Consider the following 14,862-nt stretch of genomic DNA (forward strand, 5'->3'; position numbering starts at 1 on the left):
TCCCACACTTCGCCCAGGTAAGCCAGAACATCGCTGTCGTGGTGGCCTTGCTTCGAGGGCTTTCGGAGCCTACGATACCCGAGGATCGTCGGGCCCAACGTGAGATCCGCATGCTGCTCGAGCGCGCGGCGATGCAGCATGCGGAGAGCTCGCTGTCTATGCAACACGAGCTCAACGCCAGCCAACATGCGCCCTCGGGACGACATGTTAGGAACGTGTCTATCCACCAGGCACCGCGCATCGGCGGGGAGTGCGTCGTGACTCCGATGCATGAGTGTTTCGGCCTCCACCATGATGCACGTAACACCCTAGATGCCCATAGGCATGCACGGAGTGACGAGAGAGAGGAAGCCAGCCATGGCTACCACCCTCATCGCGGTGGATGCTACAACCACGACGAGGACTGGAGCTCGAGCCTTGACCTGCCGGGGCCTCAGGCCTTTGGTTGACATATCCTCAACGCCGTCTTCCCATCATGGTACAGACCACCGACCAACATCCCAAAACTACTCTAGGGAAATAAACCCTGGACTATGGCTCAAGGATTACTGGCTTGTTTGCCAAGTCGGTGGGGTGGATAGTGATAGTTTCATTATTCGTAACCTTCCATTGTTCTTGGCCGATTTGGCGTGAACATGGTTGGAGCACCTTCCGCCCAACCGAATTCAAAGTTGGGCGAACCTAAAGGAGATTTTCATGGAAAACTTCTAAGGCACCTACGCGCGTCCTGGAAACCCATGGGATCTCAAAAACTACCAACAGAAGTTTAGGAAAACTCTTCGTGAGTACATCTGGCGCTTCTCCTGGCAGTGCAACGAACTGCCCGACGTCACTAACGCCGATGTCATAGGAGCCTTCCTGTCCGAGACCACCTGTGAGTCCCTAGTTCACAAGCTGGGATGTAAGGGCCCATGAACCACCAAGGAGCTCCTCAACATCGCCACCAGCCACGCCTCGGATGAGGAGGTAGTCGGGGTGATTTTTACCACCCTAAGGGCAAGGCGAAGTAGGACGAGGACACCGGTGAATGCGCCTCCAACCGCCCCAACAAGAAGAAGAACAAGCAGCGGCATGAGGGCTCACTCGTGGCGCTGCCGACCGCAAGGTTGGTCGGAAGCCCACCGAGGGTACCCTAGACCACTTTGAGAAGCTGCTCGAAGGGCCATGCCCGAACCATGTCTTCCCTGTCAAGCACCTGTATAAAGACTGCGTCCTCATGAAGCGGTTCTTGTCCGGTAGCTCCAACAATGGGGAGCATAGGAAGGAGCCCAAGCTAGCCACAAACTATGCTGAGGGGAAGGACGGTGGCTTCCCGACACCGGACAGCTGCCTCATGATATTCTGAGGGTCGATGGCCTATGACTCCAAGCGCTGCTAGAAGCTTACATGCCGTGAGGTCTATACGACCGAGCCGGCCGCGCCTTCCTTCCTCCGATGGTCGGAGTCCACCATCACCTTTGATCGGACCGACCACCCGGAAAGCATCCCACAGCCGGAAAGATACGCACTCATGGTTGACCCGATCGTCGGCATGAAGCGCCTCACCAAGGTGTTGATGGATGGAGGCAGCGACCACAACATCATGTATGCTGAGACGCTCGACGCCATGGGCATCGACCGATCGCGCATCCGACCTACCGGGGCACCTTTCCACGGCATCGTGCCTGGAAGGCGGGCCATGCCACTTGGATAGATCGATCTGCCTGTCACCTTTTAAGAATCCAACCAATTATAGGACAAAGACCCTTACCTTTGAGGTGGTCAGGTTCCATGAGACCTACCATGCCATCCTGGGACATCCATGCTACGCGAAGTTCATGGCCGTCCCTAACTACACCTATCTGAAGTTGAAGATGCTGGGTTCATGCGGGGTCATCACCGTCGGCACCTCCTTCTAGCATGCCTACGAGTATGAGGTCGAGTGCTGCGAACACGCCACGGTGATTGTCGCCTCCAAAGGGCTCGCGGCCATCAGAGAGGAAGTCGTCGAAGAAGCGCCTAACCCCAAGTGGTCGGCCAGGTGTTTCGAGCCCGTGGAGGGCGCCAAGGAGGTCCTCATAGACGCCAGCGGCTCTGATGGCAAAGTGGTGCGTATCGGCACCGTGCTTTCCTCTAAATAGAAAAGCGTGCTCATCGACTTCCTCCACGCCAACAGAGACATCTTTGCATGGAGACCCTCAGACATGATAGGCATTTCGAGAGAAGTCATAGAGCACGCCATGAAGATCAGGCTAGGCTCCAAGCCGGTGAAGCAGTGCCTACATCGCTTCGATGAGGAGAAACGCAGGGCCATCGACGAGGAGATTGCAAAACTTTTGGCGACCAAATTCATCAAGGAGGTGTATCACCCTAAGTGGTTAGCCAATCCCGTTCTTATATGAAAAAAGAGTGGGAAATGGAGAATGTGTGTTGACTACATGGGTCTCAACAAAGCATGTCCAAAGGATACGTTTCCTTTGCCACGCATAGATCAAGTAGTCGACTCGACCTCAGGGTGTGAAACCCTTTGCTTCCTTGATGCGTACTCCGAGTACCATCAAATCGTGATGAAAGAGTCTAACCAGCTCACGACATCTTTCATCACCCCATTCAGATCGTTCTGCTACGTCATAATGCTGTTCGGCCTGAAGAACGCGGGGACTACATATCAGCGTTGTATGCTCAAGTGTTTTAGGGACCTCATCGGGCAAACCGTTGAGGCTTACGTGGACGATATCATGGTCAAGTCCAAATAGGCTAACCAGGTCATAGTCAACCTAGAGCAGACCTTCACGAAACTCTGAGCAAACGGCATCAAACTCAACCTCGAGAAGTGTGTTTTTGGGGTCCCAAGGGGTATGCTGCTGGGTTTTATCGTCTCCAAGCGTGGCATCAAAGCTAACCCGAAGAAGATCTCGACCATCATGAGGATGGGCCCGATTTAGAACATAAAGGGGGTATAGCTAGTTACAGGCTGCCTCGCCGTGCTCAGCCATTTTATCTCACGCCTCATCGAATGAGGTCTCCCCCTCTATCGGCTTCTGAAGAAAGCCAACCATTTCAAATGGACGCCCGAGGCCTAGGAGGCACTTGGCAAGGTCAAGTAGCTCCTGATGAAGGCCCCAATCCTGGTCCCCCTGACCTATAGGGAACCGCTTCTGCTCTACATTGCGGCCACCACGCAAGTGGTCAGCATCGCCCTGGTATTAGAGTGGGAAGAAGAGGGACACACCCTCAAAGTACAGCATCTCGTGCACTTCATTAGCGAGGTCTTGTCTGATTCCAAGACTCGCTATCCCCAAATGTAGAAGCTCCTTATTGCCGTCCTTATCGCCAAGAGGAAGTTGCGTCACTACTTCTAGTCGCACCCGGTGACGGTCGTGACGTCATTCCCTCTTGGTGAGGTCATCCAAAACTAGGATGGCACCGGAAGAATCGCTAAGTGGGCACTCGAGCTAATGGGTCAGGGCATTTCGTATGCCCCTCGGACGGCCATCAAGTCCCAAGTGCTGGCCATTTTTGTTACAAAATGGACCAAGATCCAAATGCCACCAACAACCATCGACCAAGAGTACTAGACGATGTACTTCGACGGATCGCTGATGAAGAAAGGCGCCGGCATGGGGCTGGTCTTTGTTTTGCCCCTTAGGGTACGCATGAGTACTTGGTTCGCATCCATTTCCTTGCCTCCAACAATATGGTCGTGTATGAAGCACTCGTCAACGGCCTACGCATCGCCGTCAAGTTAGGCATCTGGCGGCTTGATGTCTAGGTGACTCCTAGCTGGTCGTCGACCAAGTCATAAAGGAATCAAGCTACCACAACTCCAAAATGGCTGCATATTGCTGAGAAGTCCGCCAGCTAGAGGACAAGTTCGACGATCTTGAGCTCAATCGCATCCCGAGGCGGCTCAACGAAGCAGCCGATGCGCTGGCAAAGATGGCATCCAACTGAGAGCCGATGCCAATGGGCATCTTCGCCAGTGATCAGTATAAGCGCTCAGTCCGCTACGAGGAGCTAGAACAGATCGGTGATAGGTCACCTGCCCTAGGCTCGAGGGCTGACCAACCGTCGGTTCCTTTCGACCCTAAAGTCATGGAGCTTAACGAGGATCCAGCGGCAGAACCCGACCCTCTAGCTGACTGGAGGATGCCTTACCTCAACTACCTCCTCTGTGAGGCGCTATCAATGAACAAAATGGAGGCTTGGTGGCTAGCGCGTCGCACCAAGTCCTTCGTTGTTATCGAGGGCGAGCTCTACAGGCGAAGCTACACCTGCATCCTGCAGCGCTATATTTCCATTGAACAAGGGAAGTAGTTGCTGAGTGATATCCATGGTGGGGTCTGCGAGCACCATGCCGCACCTAGGACCCTGGTCGGAAACATGTTTCGACAGGGCTTCTACTAGCCGACTGCAGTAGCCAACGCTGAACGGATTGTGCGCACCTGTGAATCATGTCAATACTATGCTCGGTAGACCCACTTGCCAGCCCAAGCACTCCAAATGATCTCCATCACATGGCCGTTTGCGGTCTATGGGCTCAATATGGTCGGACCTCTCAAGAGGGCGCCCGGAGGCTATACGCACTTGCTTGTCACCGTAGACAAGTTTACAAAGTGGATAGAGGCTCGACCGATCTCCGTGATCAAGTCTGAGCAAGCCGTGTTATTCTTCCTTGACATCGTCCATCGCTTTGGAGTCTCGAACTCCATTATCACGGACAATGGCACGCAGTTCACCAAGAAAAAGTTCCTCCAATTCTACGATGAATTCCACATCCGTGTCGATTGGGCTGCCATGGCGTACCGCCTCACGAACGGGCAGGTCAAGCGCGAGAACGGCATGGTCCTACAAGGCCTCAAGCCTAGGATCTTCAACCGGTTCAACAAGTTTGGAGGACAATGGGTCACGGTGCTCTGAAGCCTAAGGACGACCCCCAGCTGAGCCATCGGCTACACGCCATTCTTCATGGCCTATGGTTTTGAGGCTATCCTCCCGATCGACCTCGATTATGGAGCGCCGAGGGTCAGGGCATACGACGAACAGGGAGCCGAGGCGTCCCTCGAGGATGCCATGGATCAGCTCGATGAAGCACGCGATGTTGTCCTCCTCCGCTTGGCCAAGTACCAGCAAGCATTGTGTCGGTACCACAACCATCGGGTGCGGGGTTGGGCCTTCAACGTCGAGGACCTAGTGCTCCGCCTCGTCTAGAGCATCAAGAACCGCCACAAGCTCTCTCCGCCGTGGGAGGGACCGTATGTCATCGCGGAGGTGCTCTGACCAGGCACCTATAAGCTCAAGACCATCGACGGCGAAGTCTTCATCAATGCCTAGAACATCAAACAGTTACATCACTTTTACCCCTAATATATGCGCATACTTACGAAAATTAAGAATGACGTTTCTGAAACGAAAAACACTTTCTCTTATCGGTTTTGCTATCTTCTCCTCGATCTTTAGTGACACCCAACCTCGGCAACGATAAAGGGTCGGGGCTCACTCAGGGGCTGATAAGAGTATATCTACCCGGCAGACATTCTCTGTGCCCGACTCTTTCTCACGTTAAGATCTAGAAGCAAGGGTTGGGAAACAAACACTGAGTAAAACTGGTCGGACTGCAAGAAACCTACGCCCCAACGGCTACAGAATTTTTGCTCACCAGCGTGATCAGAGTTTTTTTGCCCACGCCCCAAGCTTTTCGGCATTAACGACAGAAAGGGTCAGAACGCATTAACCTTTTTATACAAAAAGGCGAGAAGAGCTAAAAGTCTGTTTGGCCATAACAAAAGTTAAGAGCTTGTCCACTTATTACAAGTTCGTCGCCTGGCTTATCTAACTAACTAATTTCTTGGGGGAATGATCTCATCCTCTATCTTGGCAGATAAGTCCTGTGCCACAAAGGCCACCTCCTTCTCAATGTCGTCTAGCTCAGCGTCGGTGTAGATGGGCGCGAAGCCTTGGCTGATCGTCGCTAGATCGATGTTCTCGTAATGAGAACGGGCGACCGCAAATGATCATGAACGCCGAAGCGAAGCACGTCCCTCATGATCTCACACGCTTGATCCGTAATCTGGGTGGCATGAACCGCATACGAGCTTATCTCTGCCTCTAAGGTCAGTTTGAGGTCATCGTAGACCAGCTGGATGGCGACGCGCAGGGTATCATGCTCATTGCTCTCCTTCAGGAGGGAGGCCTTCACCTCGTCGAGCTCCTTTCTAAGCCACAACTCTTCATCACCTCTGCCCCAAGCTTATCGTTGAGGCCTGCCCAGGTCACATACCAACTGTGTCAAAAGGCCTACCATAGATTCTAGGGAGAAAGACAACAAGGGCAACCAGAAGCTTACCGTTCACGTCCGCCTGAAGCCTACGCACCTCATCGTGCTGCTGGGTCACCTCGGTCTCCAAGTGCCGGACCTCTTCCTGGAGCTGACCGACCTCCGCGGTGAGCTTGGCAAACACGCCCTTGGCCACAACCTTTAGGTCCCTCTCTCCCTGAAGCTCACCCTCAAGGTGGTCGATCCGCTACTGGGTGTCAGCGCGCTCCTGGCGTGCCAGGTCTCCGTGCGGAGCTCCTCTATGGCCTATAGCAAATCATCCTGCTCCATTCGTAGCCGCTTGGCCTCCACAGCGTCCGTGCACGTCCTCTCGATCAGGACCATGAGCTTCTCCTCGGCTTCGTGGGTGTCACCGCGAGCGTCCTTCTCCCTGACTTAGAGGTCGGCCAGCTCCCAGGCAGTGGGGGCAAGCTCAGCCACCTCCTAACGGGTGACAGCGAGCTGTATGGCTGGCCCCTGACTCCGCCACATCTCCTCAGCGAGGAACTAGGACTTCTCCCGGCTATGGACCATAATCAACTGTGGAGAGGACAAGACTTAGAGACGTGGAAGGAGAAAATAAGGGTCAAAAGCACAGTCATATCATACCTAGCCAACCGGGGAGACAATGTCGTGCATAGAGCTCAGCATGGTGGTCAGGGCGAGAACCGCGGTCCCAACCTCCGTGTGGACGCTCCCTCATTCCCTCTCCTCTGCTACGTCATCGAGGGCAACCACCCGGACCAGAGACCGGGATGGCTCCACGCTGATCTCCAGCGGTGCCGACCTCTCTTACAGCAGAAACTCCTCTAGAGCGGACCCTCTGGTGGTAAAGGGGGTGTGTAACATAGATGCGGAGCCCTGCCCCGTCGCTACATCCGCTAAGGATGCCTCGGGCGCGCCTTCTTCCGTCTGCCCCGCGATGGGCACGGCCACCAGCACGGATGATGGCTCCGTCTACGCTACCTCTGCCTATGACATCGTGGCCACACCCAGCCGCGTCATGCCTGCCACGGGTGCCCTGGATGCGCCCTCCTCTGTGTGCTCTCCTGTGGATGCCGCCATCGGCTGCACCTCCTCAGTCGACGCTGTGGCTGCCCTAGCGCCACTCCTGCTCACCTCTAGTGCGGTGCTAGCCGGCTCCTGGCGTGTCTACCGGAGCAGGCTCTTCTTCGGTGCAAGCCTCAGGAGAGTCCCACGTCCTCCGACCATGCAAAAGACATGACGGTCAGTTTACGGCAAAAATTCGTGAGAACAAAAGGACGAAAAAACTCTTGACTCACCCTGACGCCATCATGCGAATGTTTTGGGGCCAGCCTGCCCGACCCTGGCTGCTCCTCGTTGGCATGTTGCCACTTCGAACCGTCCCTTTGCTCGAAGGGTCCGGATGGAACGGAGCGGCCGGTTCCCGCCGACTTCGGGGGCGCCGCGGGAGGTCTAGACGGGGTGGGGCAACTTGATTCCACCGGCTCCGGGGGCGCGTCCTCCCCCTCCTACCCCATGGCATGCCACGGGAAAGGCCCCGCGTACAGCAGAGACGGATCCTCATCCCTACCGCCTAGCTCGTCCCATTGAACGGGCGACCCGAAACCGTCGCCTCCTCCTCCTCCTCCTCCTCCTCCTTCTTCTTCTTCTTCTTCTTCTTCTTCTTCTTCTTCTTCTTCTTCTTCCTCCTCCTCTGCCTCATCTGAGCCCTGCCACCGCCTTCCTTAGTCTAGCCTTGCCTGCTGCTTTGCCTGCCACCTTGCCTCCTTGTTGTCCTTATCCTTTTTCCTTCGTTCATTCGCGGCACGTGCTCTAGCAGTTGTGTGACGGAATCCCAAAAACCCAATCTCGCCGGCAGCTCGACAAAGCCCGCGTCTGGCCGCATAGTGGGATGTCCCAGGATCAGGAACATGGCGTCGGACTCCCCCGTCGCCTCCTTGATGCGCTGCGCGACCTCGCTGTCGTGGAGTGGCCCTTGGGTGAGCGCCGTCCCGCCGAGCTACGCGCCGGGCGTCATCCCGTATAGCGGGAGGACGCGCGACATCAGCGGTGCCACCCTCCTTGCGTGATATGCCCCGATGACACCGGCCCCATGGAGGCCGTTGTTCTTCAGGAACATGACGGCCTCAAGGAGGTCGCGCATCCTCTTCTTTTCCTTGACGGGTGGCCCCCACGGCCATGTCGGCGGTGCCTCTTCAATCAGGCGCCCGGTGAAGACAGGCAAGGGGGCAGTGGGGTCATTCTTCAATTAGAACCACTAGGCATGCCACCCCTTGTTGGATTTGGATAGCTGGTAGGGTGTGTACTCGGCCGTTCGCTGCTCCCGGAGGTGGATGCCCACGCATCCCATCGGCACCAGGATCTCCCTGCCTCTCTCCTTCTTCTTAAGCAGGGAGATGGAGAAGAAATACCTCCACAGTTCAAAGTGGGGTTCGATCCCTAGGTGTCCCTCACATAGCACGATGAAAGCCGTGATGTGCTAGATTCCGTTGGGGTTCAGATGCTGCAGCTCGATCTCATAGTGGTGCAGCAGTCCCCGGAAGAACGGATGGGGCGGAATCATGAGTCCGCTCTCGTGGAAGGGCGCGTAGGACACGACGTAGCCGTCGGGCGGCGCCAGCGCATCCTCGCGATCGGGCACGAGCCACTCCGTCGCATCGGTCCACCCGTGGAGAAGACCGCGCTTGATGAGGCCCTCCATACGCGCGTGGGTGATGTCAGAGCGGTACCATGACTCCATGGGGGGCGAAGGCGGCGATGGAGAAGTGAAGGCGGCGACGGAGAAACGAAGGCTACAGATCTAGGGCGCTGGCAGCGGATTAGCAAGGGCAGCAGATCTAAACGACGATGGCGGAAAGGCAGAGAAGGCAAGATTGCGATTTTGGTGTGCTGAAATGAGAAGGGGGATGATGTTATTTATAAGGCGGGGTACGGCGAGAGGTGAACCGTCTGCCTAGATTTACACGCCCGTCGCGCCGCATCACATCGCCTCTCCAAGAAACACACGTGCACTACCTCTGGCCGCTCCCTCGAAGGACGCACCGGATGACGGTTTGCCCTAATCGGTGGGCCAAGAACCGTCACAGGTAAGGAGGGATACGGAGTTGAAAATGCTCCCATGGCCCATTTAGGCCCAGGAGTTCAAAGGTTGGCCCATCGATAAGTTCACAACCGCTCTGGGGCGTCCTTAGAGTGAGGGGTGGAAAGGGATGGGCCCACTAGCGGCCAGTACCCGGGCGCACGAGCGCCGTGGGCATCTCGTCCCACATTCGAGTCTTGGTCAGTTCCCAGTCCATGATTTTTCCTCGAAGAAAGGCAACGAACCCTTGGGACCGGTCGAACGGACCCAAGAACTATATGGATTGGTCGTCTAGAATCTAGAGTTGGTCACCAGCTGACCCATGCCGAACGCCCACGAACGAGAAGTCAGGGCCCCACTCGGACTAGCCCGTTAACAGCTAACCGAGCACCATGTTTCGTCCATCAAGGAAAAACATGGCACGGCTCAGCCTCTCTGTTTTATCAAAAAAACGCTTGAGGGATGACGCTCACAAAGACGAGCTGACCCCTCGATCGGACCCCTACAACGCGCAGGGGCTCGAGGGAAGTTGGACTCGCAAGGAGACTGAATACTCGGTCGCAGGATGATGGCGGATCGATCAGATCCTAGGGAGAGGTCAAAATCAAGAGAAATCTTATCCGCCCCCCGAATCCCGCAGCTACATGCTCCCAAGGAGTCCGGTCGCTACAGATGGGAATCGAAGCCCACCAAGGCATCCCGCGGGCAGCAGAAGATCGAGGCCCTTAAAGTCCCCCATCTAAAAAAGCCTACAAAGGAGTATCCTACTCCTCCGTAGGCTCGGGGGCTACTGCCGGTTATCAGTATTAGGGATACTCGAAGAAGGGATCTGAGGAGCACGGACGATGACTCAAGGACGTATTTCAGTCTCAACCAACCCCAAGGGCGTAGTCTCTGTCTCGCCCGACCCTGAGGGCATGGGCTCCGTGTCGCCCGACCCTAGGGGCGCGGGCTCCGTCTCGCCCGACCCCTTGGGCACAGGCCCCGCGTCGCCCGATCCTAAGGGTGCGGGTGCCGTCTCGCCCGACCCTGAGGGCACGGGCTCCGTCTCGCCCGATCCCTGGGGCGCGGACTCCGTCTCGCCCGATGAGGGCCCATACCGCCTCCAACCACTACGGGTCAGAAAGGTACGACCCCAGGGTCAAACTTCTAACACTAGGCAGGAAGCAGGCACATTTCAACGTGACCCATGGCCACGTCAGGCCACGCCTAGGGGTTCACATCGCCAACAGTGATGGATGCGTGGTCACTGTGCTACCTACTCCACGTACGCCCGCTGACTGGCACGTCGGTTCGCCGCGTCGTCTGCCGGGACGGGATGGGACGCCACGACCAGCTAATGACGTCGGGGCATGGCACTAGTGGTGAACAGGAGCCCGACGTGGAGCCATTCCCGTCACCATCTACAACGTCGGTGGGACCCGCATAAAGGAGAAGAAGGACCCAGCGGCCCTGGAGGCCTTTTTCTCCCTGGCTTTTCTCCTTCTTTCTCTCTGTAACTGGCGCCTTCCCCTTCACCTATAAAAGGGGAAGCAGGACGCCCACAACACACGACAAACGAACTGACAGCGAACACATAGCAGAACAAACACACAGCCGAACGAGCTCAGCAAGACTCTTCTCCGTTCGATCTTTTCACTAGAGACATGGGAACTTCTCTATCTCTCGTTCGTTTGTAACCCCTACTACAAACTAGTGCTGATAACATGAGCAACAACAAACTGGATGTAGGGACATTCCGCCCGAACCAGTATAAATCCTTGTGTCCTTCGAACACACCATCCGAGCCATACGCGCAGATACGAATTTACTCGTCGGTGGTCCGTAACACCGACATCATGCAACTAGCCATAGTCGATAATGGCCACATGCTGGGCACCCACGGCGTGTGCAGCCAGCCAGCAGTAGGAAGCCAAAGCTGGTCATAGCTAGGTGTTGGGTGGCCGACTGTGGATCGGAGGCCGAGGTGGTGGCCAAGGACCGGTGGAGCAGTCATGGTGAAAACGCTCGAAAAACTAGTGGTTTGACAACATTTTAACTAGGTCTCAGTCTCCTGAACCCTCACCCCCACTGTACCTAAGGGGCATCCCACTTTTCAGGAGTGTTGGGAGTTTCTCTTTCTTAACCATACAGAGTTTTGGAAAGCAACATGAAATCCATGTAATATGAAGTTTTTCAGGTCTTTTGCTCAAAAATTAGGGTTTTTTAGAATGCGGAGCATGGGAGTTATTGTGGCCACAGGTGGATCGGACCTTAGACTTTTCATGTTCTTGTCCCGTGGGCTGCCCCGAGAGAAAGGGGACCCATGACTCATCTTTTTCTGATATTAAAAGGTATTCCCACCGCTTAAAATTATAAGTTATTTTGGCTTTTTTAGTTATATTATTTTTGCTAATGCCTGATATACATTATGTATAAATACATATTAAAAAAAAACTCATAATGACTTAGAGCCTGTTTTGTAGGGCTGTACGAGCATCTTGGACTCCGACTCCTACCGGGCCCTGCCAAACGGGCAAACCAAAAACAGCATCGATGAGGAGTAAGGAGCCGGAGCACTTTTCCTCTTCACGGGCGGAGCCAGCAAAATGTGGCTTCGCACAAATCAACTCATATTGCAAGTTGACATCAAATAATCAAATCGAATAGAAAGGGCCCTATGGACACGGGCCAAGGATAGAGCTGGCAGGAGCAAGAATTGGGCTGTCACTGTTTACAAGAAGGATTCCTTACTAGAGACTAGAGGCCCAGCCTGGAATGGCCCGAGGTTCTGTCATCGAAACCCTTGCCTGAGCCCAATAGGCAACTTCACGACAGAGATCCATTCACCAGCGCTCCGCCCTCCGGCGGCGCCGCCTTCCGCCCTTCTCCGCCTCCGATCTCGCACAACCCCAGATCGATGGCGTCCAGCTCTAAGCAATGCCATGCCGCCTCGGCACCCAACACCGGCGCGCCGGCGCTGCCCCTTGACGCACTGTTCGAAGTCCTGCTGCGCCTCCCGGCCAAGGACATCTGTCGCCTCCGCGCCGTCTGCCGGTCCTGGCGCGCCCTCACCTCCGACCCTCACTTCGCAGCGGAGCACAAGGCCCGCCACGCGGAGCCCCTCTTCGCCCTCACCTTTAGGGACGGCGACGTCAGGGGCGTCGCCATCGTGAGCCTGTCGGGGCAGATTCTCAGGCGGATACGAATTGCCTCCGATCGCATCGAGTTGCTGCTCACCCACCTCGACCGCCTCTGTGTCTTTAGGTGGTGCAAACCCTCGTTGGCCGCCTGGGTTCTCAACCCGGGCACTGGAGTTGCCATCGCTTTGCTCGGTCTCCATTCAGATGAATTTGTGGGCACTTGCATAGAGCGGAAATTTAATTGTGGTTTTATTTTCACACACAACTGCAAGACGGTTACATATGCTTTTGGACAGGTTTGGACAGGTTGCTTCCACAGGAGACTACAAGGTACTCCGCATCAGCCATCCTGATCGCCCACGGTCTCAGCTATGTGACATCATCACCCTGGATGGGAGTAGCCAGGGAAGGTGGAGGAGAAAGCAGAACCCACCGAGTGGCCTTGAGATAAGTGAAATTGTGGGGCCCTCAGCGGGATCGTTTATTTGTTCTTTGATTATGTTGTTATGGAACCAGCAAGCATGGCTCCATTCAACCTCGATACTGAGAAGTGGATGCCAACACTCCAGAGCCACTGCAAAGTGCTGACTTTCGGGTCCCTGAGCGAGAACTCTCATTTGCCAACTTAAATGGCAGCTTGGTTATAGTCGACAGTGATGTTGGTGTCTCTTTTGACCTATGGTTTCTCATGGATCACATGAGAGGTCTCTGGGTTAAAAAGTACAGAATAAGTGTCGAGCAGGAGAAACATTTTTACTATGCACGTCCTTTACTGATATTGGATGATGGGAGGATAGTCATCTTTGAAATGGAACAGAGGTTGTTGCAATGCTATGATCCAAGAACCGGAAATTTAGCAGATATGTGGGATATCACGGCCATGGGACTTGGAGAATCTCAAAGTATTGGTGTTTACACAGGGAGCCTGTTGATCTAGAATCTTGCTTCTACCAATGAGTTTGGTATGTTGTTTGTTTTATTTTGCGTTCAAAACTTTATGAGGTAGCATTGTGATTAATGCTCTAGTGAAAACTTACATTTACTTAAAATCTGTTACATTATTCTGTCGTTGATTATTCTATGTTCTTGGTATGCTTGTGAGTCATTGATATATTTTACAAAATGTAATATATGGGTGACACTTGAACTTTTTAGGCGGTTGTCTAGATCCATGAACTTTGAAATTGTCGGTTGAAGTGTGTCATCTAGGTCCAAAGATCCCAAAATAGAAAAGTACCCTACTGTTTTCGATATGGTGTGCAGCATGGAGATTTTTTTATTGATGAGCTAGAAAAATAAATATTCAGAATGTACCTGTCGCTTTCCCATTTCTTCTTGACTTTGATTTGAGTTGGTTAATAAGAAATCAGTCTTCCCTCCCTTGTGAATTTACAGCTGACTTTAGCTTCATCTGAACCGTTTGTGAGATCCAACACCTACAAATCAGTCTTCCCTCTCATCTCCTTGGACACCTCACCTCTCAAGATCTGGCTGCAGTACTAGACACTGATGCGTGATAGCTAGCTGCTACATAGCTCAAGTAAAGCTCTGAAGGTCATCAGCAACCCGTATTGCTATTAGATCCCAAGTCATGATAAGAACTGAGGATTCTTTAGTTCCGTTCTGGTTTTATTTGGGCAAGAACAATATCGTATTTTGTTTCATCAAGCGGCCACTGCACTAATCAATAATGAGCACCACTTACAGCAAATCATCCTTTCATATTTCAATGGGAACTGACACTTCCCAGTCAAATTGCTCTGCAACTCCCTAGTCACAGTGTTGCTAATTAATGCTCCAAATTATCATGATGAGACCACAAAAGAGATTGGCAAGGACAGCCGGCAGGTGGCGGCAGATTGCGTGCAGATGAGCAAGGAGGCAGAGGGTGCAGCAATGGTGGTGCTGCATTAAAACCCACGTTTTCCTAGACGGTAAACGGTAAACGGGCGGTGACCCTCCGTTTAGCGTTTAGACTGTGTAGACGCCGTCTAAACGGATTAAACGGTTTTGTTACTGTAGCAAGGTTTCAACAGTTTTGTATATATAATTATATATAGATGTCAATTTTACATGTAAGATACCTTGCATAATTCCATAAGTCACAGAACATGTACAAAACATGAGAAGGGAAAAGAACATGAGTCACAGAACTGCACATACCTTGCATAATTTGAGTTTCTGAACAGAGCAGTACCTGGGATTGGGAGGCAGTTCGGTCGGAGGAGGCGTCAAGGCTGGAGCTGCTGCTGCTCGGAGGCGGTGTCACGGCTGGAGGACGGAGGCGCGACGCGCGCAGGACGGAGCCGCGACGCCCGCGCAGCTGGAAGTTGGCCTCGTCGCCGGCGCGCTGGTCGACGCGCGTGCAGAGGAGGGAGCCG

The 14,862-nt window shown here is 54.0% G+C and overlaps 2 protein-coding genes across 2 annotated transcripts; both read left to right on the plus strand.

Annotated features, from left to right (window-relative positions):
- Positions 1-3,939: 3,939 nt before the first annotated feature.
- LOC136488103 (uncharacterized) lies at positions 3,940-4,296 on the plus strand. Its single transcript, XM_066485135.1, has one exon. The coding sequence runs from the start codon at positions 3,940-3,942 to the stop codon at positions 4,294-4,296; it is 357 nt and encodes a 118-aa protein (XP_066341232.1).
- A 7,905-nt stretch (positions 4,297-12,201) lies between these two features.
- Positions 12,202-13,282, plus strand: LOC136484782 (putative F-box protein At3g17500). Its single transcript, XM_066481737.1, has 2 exons — positions 12,202-12,693; positions 12,778-13,282. Exons 1-2 carry the CDS (start codon positions 12,259-12,261, stop codon positions 12,832-12,834), a joined length of 492 nt encoding a protein of 163 aa, XP_066337834.1. The 5' UTR covers positions 12,202-12,258; the 3' UTR covers positions 12,835-13,282.
- The last annotated feature ends 1,580 nt before the right edge of the window (positions 13,283-14,862 follow it).

The sequence above is a fragment of the Miscanthus floridulus genome, chromosome 10 (genome assembly GCF_019320115.1).
Source record: "Miscanthus floridulus cultivar M001 chromosome 10, ASM1932011v1, whole genome shotgun sequence".
Taxonomy (NCBI): domain Eukaryota; kingdom Viridiplantae; phylum Streptophyta; class Magnoliopsida; order Poales; family Poaceae; genus Miscanthus; species Miscanthus floridulus.